Below are 11,425 nucleotides of genomic sequence, written 5' to 3' on the forward strand. Positions count from 1 at the left end.
TACTTTTAAATATACAATAGTTCTAGTCCGAGAGGCTGCCATGGAAGATTTCACCCCTTAAGGTTCAGAAGGTTTGACCCCCCCCCCATAAATTACTTATGTCCCCTATAACATTGATTTTTTTTTGTCAGTCTAACCGCCCATGGCGGGTATGCCCTCCAAACACACTTCTGAATGCCCTCTGGATGTTGTTTTTTTACCCCAAATGTACATGGAAAAAACTTGCACCAATATATAGTACTATGTTAGGGCACTATAAAAAACCAAGACTGACCCCCCGAAAGTATCCCCAAAAGACGATTTAGAGTTTATTTCAACTAATGAAGTACATAGACAAAGCTTGCATGAATGTAGAGTACTATCTCAGGGCATTATAAAAATACAAGACTGTTAACAAGTTTTTGTCCAAGAAAAATTAAGTCAGACCCCTAAAAAGTACCCCTCCACTAAATTCAAATAATATGAATGATAACATCTTTTCAGGACAATATAACAATCCCAATTTCACAAAATTTTCAGTTATACATTGTATTATAAACTTTATAGATACATTTTGAAAATAAAAATTACTAAGATATTTGCCATGGATAGTGTGGATTTAAAATCTCATCGTCACAGTCTTCAATTTCCTTACTAGGATCTTCATATTTATTAACATGTGCATAACGAAAAAAAACACAAAATAAATATAATTACATCTTTTTAAATCCATGTCTTAGAATTTTTATTAAAATTTGTATGAATAATGTTTTGGCTAACAGTCTTGTTTTTTTATAATGCCCTAAAATTATATTGATGCAAGTTTTTTCAATGTACTTTATGGGTTGAAATGAATCGTAAATTCGAAGTATTTTGGGGCAACTTTTGGGGGTCCGACCACAAAAGTTTTAGACCATATATTTTTGTCAGTCTTGGTTTTTTATAATGTCTTGACATAGTTACTATATGTTGGTGCAAGTTTTGTACATGTTCCTCATAATAAAAAAAACGTTACAAAGTGTATTTTCAATGGCAGTGAAAAAAAATCAATGGTATAGGTGACATAAGTAATGTCGGGGGGTCAAACCTTTTGTACCTTACAGGGTGAAATTTTCCTTGGCCGGCTCCCAAACTATTCATTTTTAAAGCAATTAGATAAAAATTAATTCAATTTTCAATAAAATTTTCCATATTGGTGAAAACTATAGCAAAAAAATAATTTACCTCCAATATGGCGTTATTTTTAAATTATTATTCCATTTTTTGACGTCAGCAAAAGTGCTTAATCGTTTTGGAATAAAGTTTATTGCATTTTTATTGGAAAGACTTAGAAGATATAACATAAATATTCGTTTTTTCATTGAAGTATTTGTATTAATAAGTTTTCGTGAAAATTATCATTTTATTATATAACATAAAACACGTAACTTTAATAAGTGAACAGTTACTATCAATAAAATTGGCACGGAAAATATATATATTAATATTTTTAGGTATACAAATATCAAAAAAATAGATGTTTCTTAAGAGTAAATATGTATTATAATATATTTAAACAAAGAAACAATTTAGATAGGGAGAAATCTTGGATACGAATAAGTCGTGAGCAGACTATTGACTGTGTGACATTTAACCATTTGGGACATTTAGCTAAAAAAGTATATCTAAAATATATTAATATAGGTATACGATTGTATAATTCAATTTAATTTAAAATGATTAATAATATTCTTTTATGATAATTATATAAACGCAACACAGTTTGTTTTTTTGTTCAATTTTGTTGGAATGTTTTCTGTTGCAGTACTTAAAGCAAATTATGTTATAAACAAATAGAATTTCTAATTACTTCTTCGCTATCAATTAATTATCATTCGTCATGCTCCATTATTCACATTGAAAATACTCCTGGATTGACGAACAAGTCTAATAGCTTCTTACGTTCCAGTGTCTTTTAATATACATAAAGTATCACAACAGTAAATATTCGAACGACATCCGTACCATATACTAAAGTGTTGGGTTTATATAATTATCGTCAAAAAGCATAATTAATAAAAAAATATTTTTGTATTAAATAACACTAATTAGCATATAAAGCAAATTAATAATATATAATTACCATATTATTGTTTTAAATTGAATTATAAATATACAATCGCAAATATAACAATATAATAAATATCAATTTTCGGCGAAATGTCACAAATGGTCCTTCTGGTAAAAAGTTTCTAATGGTATATTGTCCTTCGGTGAAATTTCCGTTCGGCAATTTTGTTCATTGGCGAAATTTCATTTGGTAAATATATTTTCGTACAATTGTCTTGGAAAAGGATAAAGTATGGATTATATTTATTAATCCTTAGGTTTAGATATTCCTAACCTTTTGGTTTAGTCATTACTTACATGTATAAGTATACTTACAGTCATATCCAAGTAACAGCAAAACTTTTTTCCACAAAACTGTTTCTCTGATCTGTTTTTGCTGGTTATTCATTTAAATGTCGGTTTTGTGTTTTTCTTGAATTGAATGTATAATTATTATGGGTAAAATAAATGATACATTTAGACAGTCAAACTAATTTGCTTTTTAATATATATATTTGTGAATTTTCTATGTAAATATTTTTTGGGATTTCAGAAGTCACTCTTATGCCAAGAATTTAAATTCATTTTGCTTTTATGCAGTTACGGAGTAAGAAAATTATTTCTAAACTGAGGTTGAGTTTTTGTAAAACTTTTTATTGAATTTAACGCTAAAGTAATTCTAAACTTTATTATGATTAATAATTGCGATCCATCAACAGCTGAAATCTTCTCTTCTTCGTACTTTTTCACCATTTTCTTATTTAATCCCATCTTTTTAACAAACTTTATTCCTGCTAATAGAGCCAAAGCCTCTTCTTGGACTTTTCCCTTCTCTTCACTACGGCAAATCATAATTACTTCCGCATAACTAAGGCAATTTGGATAATATCAATTTATCTATATATTTGTTTTTGATCCTCAGTAGGTATAATTAAATTTGAAATCCAAGCATCAAAAGTAATTTCACATAACCCAGCATTGAACACATAATTTTTTTATATTGTGTCATTTCTTTCCTCCTTAGTTCAGTTTTTTTTTTAATAACAATGGCCAAACTAATAAAAAAATTTGCAGAAATGCTATCGATATAACTTTCCATTTAATCTCTTTGAAAAATTATTAGTTCCTTATTTCTATTTTGAAAATTAAAGACATTTATTCTAAGTGAGCAAAATAATTAAACTTTGATTTAAAAAAGAAAAAGAAAAAAGATATCAGTATTATCTCAGTTAAATATTTTCAGTTTCCTATTCATTTCTTTCTTTTTAATTGTAAGAAAAAATTCAACCTTTTGCATTAATGTAGATATTAATTTCTGATAGAGTATTTTTTTATGGAGGTATAAATTATTAGTTTAATTTATTTAACACAATCTTAGAAACTCAAGTAATCAAAAAAATTTGTGAACATTTTCAGAAATATATTTATATACTTTAAAAAATAAATAACAATAAATAGAAAGAGTGAAATCATTTTCTCTTCTGATAATATTTAGATATTTTTCTTTTGGACCAAATTTTTTAACCATAGAAAGATTGTGAGCCACCAAGTCCACCAAGAGGAGGACTAACTCTAACAACAGGTCCACGCGAGGGAGTTGGAGCATCATAACCACCAGGTGCAGGGGCCGGAGCAGGGAATGGTCCAGGAGCTGGTGCATTATAACCACCTGGGGCAGGAGAAGGGAATGGTCCTGGAGCTGGAGCACCATACCCACCTGGTGCAGGTGAAGGAGCAGCAAATGGTTCAAAAGCAGGTCCAGATGCTGAAAATGGTACAGGAGCAGATCCAGATGCTGGGAATGGCCCGAGAGAGGGTCCAGATGATGGTAACGGCCCGGGAGAAGGCCCAGATGCTGCGAATGGTTCGGAAGAAGGCCCAGATGCTGCAAAGGGTCTTGGAGCTTGGGCAGGAGCACCATAACCACCAGGAGCTGGAGATGGTCCGGGCGCAGGAGCACCATAACCACCAGGGGCTGGAGCAGGACCAGGTGCTGGGAATGGTCCAGGAGCTGGACCAGGAGCGCCATAACCACCAGGAGCTGGAGCAGGTCCAGGTGCTGGGAATGGTCCGGGAGAAGGAGCACCATATCCACCAGTTGCTGGACCAGGAGCTGGAACAGGAGCTGAACCAGGAGCACCATAACCACCAGGAGCTGGAGATGGTCCGGGTGCAGGAGCACCATAACCACCAGGGGCTGGAGCAGGACCAGGTGCTGGGAATGGTCCAGGAGCTGGAACAGGAGCACCATAACCACCAGGAGCAGGAGAGGGTCCAGGTGCTGGGAAAGGTCCGGGAGAAGGAGCACCATATCCACCAGTTGCTGGACCAGGAGCTGGAACAGGAGCACCATAACCACCAGGAGCTGGAGATGGTCCGGGCGCAGGAGCACCATAACCACCAGGGGCTGGAGCAGGACCAGGTGCTGGGAATGGTCCAGGAGCTGGACCAGGAGCGCCATAACCACCAGGAGCTGGAGCAGGTCCAGGTGCTGGGAATGGTCCGGGAGAAGGAGCACCATATCCACCAGTTGCTGGACCAGGAGCTGGAGATGGTCTGGGCGCAGGAGCACCATAGCCACCAGGGGATGGAGCAGGAGCTGAACCAGGAGCACCATAACCACCAGGAGCTGGAGATGGTCCGGGAGTAGGAGCACCATAACCACCAGGAGCTGGAGATGGTCCGGGAGCAGGAGCACCATAACCACCAGGGGATGGAGCAGGACCAGGTGCAGGGAATGGTCCGGGAGCTGGACCAGGAGCACCATAACCCCCAGAAGCTGGAGATGGTCCAGGTGCTGGGAATGGTCCGGGAGCTGGAGCGGGTGCAGGTCCAGAGAAAGGTCTAACTTGAGGTGTTGAAGTTCTTTGTGCTAAAGCTTGTTGTATATATTGTTGAAGAGCCTGCTTGGTAATAGGAGCAGGTGATTGTCCTGCAACACCCCCATTACCATTTAAAGGGAAAGGTCCATTGTCATAACCAGGGAATTTATCACTAAGGCATGTTGTAAATAATGCAAGGAATATAATTCCTGAAAAGGACTTCATTTTTAGACTGCTCTAATTCAAATGTTGTCAATTAACTATTTTTAAACTCTTTTATACTTTAGTTCCTTTTTGCATTTATATTTTTGAATCTTCATATGTACTTTTTTTTTGTGCATCAGGCTTGCTCATTCTGTTACAAAGAGAAAAAATAACATGAATTGTTCAAAAATATTTTCACCCTCGAAAAAGAATACCACAGAAACAAGTTTACCTTCATTGTTATGAACATACCTTTTGATGGATGCATCTTTTTTTATTTATTATATTTGATAAGATTCTGTTGTAGTGGCGTACAATTTTTCAAATATAGTTCAAAAAATAGTTTCAACTACTCATTTTTGTGTGTTTGACTTATAAATTTTTGGCCACGGAACTAAATTTTTTTTAAGTGTTTGGTTTTTTTTTTTTTATCGAAAATTTGTAAAAAAGTTTTAAATTATTTTTATACAAATATTTCTGCTTATTTAAAATATTTAAACAATAATTTGTGAAGGTATAATGAATGAAAAATATTATGAATAAATTGATGTTTTCTATTAATAATTGATTGTAGTTGCAAGAGTTACATAAATCGTCAGTCATATGAGACACAAATTAAAATCAATTGAAAAAATAGCATTATTATTTTCTTTTCAAAGTTTTTTATGTCTATGTTCAATGTCAACTTAAAACCTTTGCTATGAATGACAAATATCATTTTAACTCGAAAGCTCATAACCTAAAAAATCTTCCAGCTAACAATTAATATTACTCTCAAACAATTAAATTTGTTTGCTCTTATATAAAACTCTTAGGATTATATTTCAAAAACTCAACTGAGTGCATTTTTTAACAATTTACATATTTTTAATTCTTGAAATTTTGAAAAGTAATTTGGAACAATTTTTAATAAAAGCAAAAGCAATCCCTTCAATCTCTTTTTGATTTACTGCAGACAAAAGAAAATTTCAGTTCTTATACATAGTTTAAATAATGACCTGCAGAAGCAGTCATACTTTTTAAGCATGGCTTGCTAGTGATTAAAATAAATGACTCGCCAATGGGTTCTAATCAAATACTTTTTTTAACTATCCAAGTGGAAAATTTACTATCCCCAAAAACAATAAATATAAACAACATATGTATTTGGTAAATATACGGAGATTGATGATTGGCTTAGAGTGGAAGGGAACCCCCTATTCAAAGGTGCGAAAACAAAACGACGAATAGACTAAACGTTGAATAGAAAAAAACGTTGACCAACATAACATCGAACGTATAATATAAAAGAATGGTCTGCTACAAACGGTGCTACGATTTATCCCATTCAGATATTTCCTGCCAGAAACATAACAACCACCACCACCACTCCTATATAAACTTTTAGTGAGAGACCCTCCCAACCCCCTTATAACACCCAAACATTGAGCCTGTTTTGGATACCGCCTAAGCGAAAAATGGGATTAAACCCAGCATCACTATTTAAGCAACTATTAAGAACACCTCATATACAACCCAAATGTTGGGGCAGTTTTGGGACCCCAAAATGGGATTTAACACGCTACTGCTACTTACATTTACCCCTATTTATACCCCAAAGAGCCTTCAAAAATTTGAGGCTGTTTTGGGTTTCATCTTTATTTGGGAACGGGCGGTACTTGATAGCAGCAGAACTTCAAAGATATTAATTGAGGTGTTGGGAGTGGCCTTTGAAGGTAACTTATCTGAAGGTGGAGGGTTTCATACCCGGCTTTCGGATTATAAAGGGGGGAATTGAGGGGTCATTATTATATATTTTTATGGGGAATTCTATTTTGTATGTAAAAGAGAATAATATAATATAAAAGAATATTTAATTCGTATAAACGATATAACTATTAATTTTAGTAAATATATTGGGGGTGTTGAGAAGGACACTTAAAATTAATATGATTGACAGCAGTGTGTTTTCTCTCATTTTTTGGGGCCGGTGCTAATCGTACAAGCTCCAAATTTGAAGTATAAATGGGGGTTTGCAAAGGTTCCTTACTGTTAGTTTAGGTAGGAGTGGTGAAGTAAATATCTCCGGCGAAAAACGTTTGGAGTGAAATGTCGTAGAAACTGTTTTTTCATTTTTTGAAATGTAATATATTCCGGTTGACGTTGTGTCGGTAGACATATTGTACAATTGACCTTTTTTCTATTCAACTTTTTGTCATTTGTCTTTTTGTCCCTTCGATATTCGTCATTCGATTTTCTTTCTGTCGACGTTTTGTCTGTCGATGCTTTGACCTACTAGCCTATATAATACTGGTTTGTCCAATCAGAAACAAAGTCACAAGACACTTTACGAAATATGTGAAATATATAGGTTGGATCTGGAAATGTAATAGTATTCTACACTTAGAAATGTCAGTTTTGTTAAAAAACATTTCCGGACTACGCAAGAAGCGAAATATTATGGAATTTGTCTTATAAAAATATTTTTTTTCAATGTCTATTTGACGAATGCAATGTTAAAACAAGGTGTTACTCTTAATTTGAAACCAATATTATGTGATATTTAAGGTACGACATTAAGTAGCTAAAAGGTTAATACACAGGGTACCCTGCACTAGTCCCACTGTTTTTTTACTAGCCACGGGCTTGCAGGATAGCATGTCTGTCCAGCCCTACGGATAAGTAATTTTTGAATAAAATGAAGGTGATCATTCTCTTGAGGCTAATTTGTTATATATCACACCATCTTTTGCTGCCTGGCTGTAAATTTTTAAATATATTTCTAATATTAACTTAATAGTACCTTATACAGCTTTTTGTTGAATAGCGTGATGTAAAAAGTTTTTTTATAATGATTTTTTAATCTAAGTACTTTCTTATCTAGTTATTTAAACTTAAAAACTTTGTAATTAAATAGGAGAACATATGGTTGAAATTTAGAGTTTGCTTCCATTTTGAAAATTTGCTTAGGCTCACGAAGAGGTATAACAATTCATTTAATCCAATGTTCAGGCAGCCAACTAAATTTGGACCAAAATTGAAAGCGTGGTATTGTTTGCCTCTTCGTCTTAGCATTGGTCCAGGGGCAGTAAAGTATGTCTTTGTAATCCAATAAAAATTAGCGAATAAATGAACGCTGCTCAAAAACAAATTAGTTAATTGTTTTATTTTTTCGGTTTAGACGCTCAGGTAATCAAAAATAAATAGAATTGGTTAGCTACGGGCATTATGACAAGTATTTTCGTACGTATCGTTGTTTGCCAAGGAGGATAGAGTCGAATCTGGACATACTTGAAGCAACAACAAAGTTGGTACTAGTGATGAACTGTTGTCTCTTTGAAAAGGTAAAGTATTGATCAGAGCAATTAAATTCGAGAAAAGTTTGTGCAACAGTGAAGTAGAGAGGACCGTTGCTTGAAATACAAATATTACTTCATCTATCCTGGTTATTGTCACCACAGCAAGTGGTAACATGAGTTTTATGTGTTAGCGACACGTTATTATCCAAGAATTGGCCAAATTGTATGAAAATATGAGTAACTAGGGTTAAATGTACATCATTGTCAGGGTGAGAAATAGAGCTGATCAGTCTTGAATAACGAAGATTTTGTAAAGTACCTATTGTTTGTGGATAATAAGTAGCATTTTCATTCTGGCCTCTCAACAAACGAATCACAGGGGCTCCAGAAGCACCTCAACTTGTGTTTCTGAAAATGCAATGGCCATCAATAGCTCTAAATTTGGAGCAGTGGTGGAGATAATGTTTGTTGTAGATGGGTATAAAGCATAATTACTAAATTTTTGGACTATGTTCTTGAAATTCTTAGTTTTCTGTTATACGCTTTCTAATTTGTTCATTGTATTATTGAAATGAGCAGCTCTCTTTGACATTTGTAAAAAAGCTGAATAAATTGTTATATATAAAAATAATTTGTATGTCAATAGATGATGAATTAGATACTAAAAGGGGAACGTATTAACTGAGTGCCTAGTTTTTTGATACTTTCTTATAACCATTCCCAAAGAAGCAAAACTTCTTAGCCTCTGGAAAGTCACAGGCCTAGTACAGCCAATCAGCCTTTTATAAAAAACACTGTATTCTGCCTTTTTATTATCCTTTTGAGTTTTTTATCATAGTTTCATCGGCGGTAGAGCATTTAGATCATATTTATTAGCTAGAAAAATTCTAAAAGGATATACCATGGGCTTTCAACTGTCCAAATGACATTGATTTGATCACTGTTGGCCTGGCTGAGAATTCAAGTGACAGTTCTATATTTAGGAAACGCTTTCCTTGTATATAACCTTGGAAAGCCATTTGAAATATGAAAATCTAATATTACTTATAACTAAATTAGCTATGTATTCCAAAAGAATAGTGACAGTTTTTTAAACAAAATAATGTACTTTCTAATTTGCCACTTTATAATCCAGAATTGCCAAGATAACTGTAGTTTTAAGTTAACTATTTTCTTGGAATAACATTGATCTTTTTCCTTAACAATTACTAAAGTTTACATGTTTTTAATGAATAAACTCTCTAATGAAACGACGTTGCTCAATGGACAACGTGCACGGGAAAAAAATATTTTAGACTCAATGTGTGTAGGTTTGCGTCTCGGTCGTTCCTAGAAATGTAAATATCCTTAATATATAAGGACTTCAAAATCAGCTCCTTGTTAAGATAGAGTAATTGTCAGACTCAACTGTTTACATATTTCTTAATCATGCAACACCATTCGATCAATTACAGAAACATAATATTAAAAAAAATCAACTTGGATCTCTATGAACGCCAGAACCACATGTTCGAAAAAATCATTTTGGTACTCTACAACATCTAATGTTTTTAATAAATATCGACTATCATTTGCTCTGGCCAGTGAAAAGACATGCCTTAACAAGATTTATCCCTATACAAAAAAGTCATAACTAAGGCATATTATTGAATAACCTCAAAATACATAAATTGTTCAAATAGAAAATACATATACAACATGAAATATTGACATAAGACGAAGTTTAAAAAGGACAGTGTTTTAAACAAAATACCTGAAATAATTTTTTTTCAAGTTGCTGATCAAATAATAAAAAAAAAATATTTTTTCACGTTTGTGGATATAATTAATAAAATGTTGCTTTTTTTCCTTACTGCAAAGAAGTTCTTACCTATGACATTATTTTATATATTTTTTTTTATTCTTAAAAATAGAATGATACTGGATGAAAATGTTATAATAAAAAATATTAGAATATAACTATTTTCTACTTATTTAGTAATATTATAAGACTTGGAATAATAAATTTTATCGCTTCATGCAAAACGATTTGCTATATTTTGCTATTATATGAACAAAAACTAAGCTTAATACATATAATTAAGTTTGTAAACCTTGAAACATGTTCTAGAATCATCCCATTTCCTTCACTAATTCAGCTACTAAGACAAATAAAGTTGGTTCCCTTAAACAACCTATGGTCAAATTATAAATACCAATCTAAATATAAACAGGTTATATCTATCCATGGAAATTATTTTTTAATAACTTCCTTCATTTGTAAAGCAAATCAGGAAAACCTTCCAATAAGACTAACCTTAAATTCAGAGACTTGAACTTGCCGAATGTAATGTACGAAATACTTGCTCTTAATCTACTCGAACCTTGATGTGTACTATTTTATACATCGTATTATCATTATGAAGTTTTGTTTCATGGAAAATCAAAACTTCTTAAAGGATTAATTCGTTTCTTATACTTTTAATTAATTCTAATTTCATCTACTTGAATAAATGCATCTCTAATCATTAGTCAATTAGTACTTTAAATTTCTGTATTTGAGCAGTTTTTGGGGTATACTTGACGAGTTTAGATTCTAATAATCGTTATTCTTCCATTTAAGTAAGAGATATACCACTGAACACACGAAGCTTAGGAGGATCAGACAAGGAGTTCAGGAATAAGAGATAACTCGATGTTTTGAGGTTTCGAAAGATTGACTTTGAATCATGTCAAACAACACTGATCTTGCAATTAAAATCTGCTACTATCTAAGAATATACTGTAGAAAATAGTTATTTTAATTACAATAATCGTAATTTAGAAGTTATTTCAATAAAGATGTTGAAACCTCCTACAAAGTGGCGAAAGAACAAAATAAAATTATTCGAAATGGTTTTAGTTCTATGACATATTTTATATAATTGTGTTTAACAACTTTGACCACAAGTTATTTAACTATTAATTGGTGTACCGGTAATAAAGTGATAGGGGTATTGACATTTATAAAAATATATATACTAAATTGATATTAGCACTTGTTTTTGCAGCGATATTAGTTAATAAACATATTGT

The 11,425-nt window shown here is 32.9% G+C and overlaps 1 protein-coding gene across 1 annotated transcript; it reads right to left on the reverse strand.

Moving 5' to 3' along the window:
* Positions 1–3,466: 3,466 nt before the first annotated feature.
* On the reverse strand, positions 3,467–5,146 carry LOC121120537 (uncharacterized). The gene has a single exon (XM_071889696.1). The coding sequence runs from the start codon at positions 5,112–5,114 to the stop codon at positions 3,588–3,590; it is 1,527 nt and encodes a 508-aa protein (XP_071745797.1). The 5' UTR covers positions 5,115–5,146; the 3' UTR covers positions 3,467–3,587.
* Between the last annotated feature and the right edge of the window lie 6,279 nt (positions 5,147–11,425).

This window comes from Lepeophtheirus salmonis, chromosome 6, assembly GCF_016086655.4.
Source record: "Lepeophtheirus salmonis chromosome 6, UVic_Lsal_1.4, whole genome shotgun sequence".
Taxonomy (NCBI): Eukaryota; Metazoa; Arthropoda; class Copepoda; order Siphonostomatoida; family Caligidae; genus Lepeophtheirus; species Lepeophtheirus salmonis.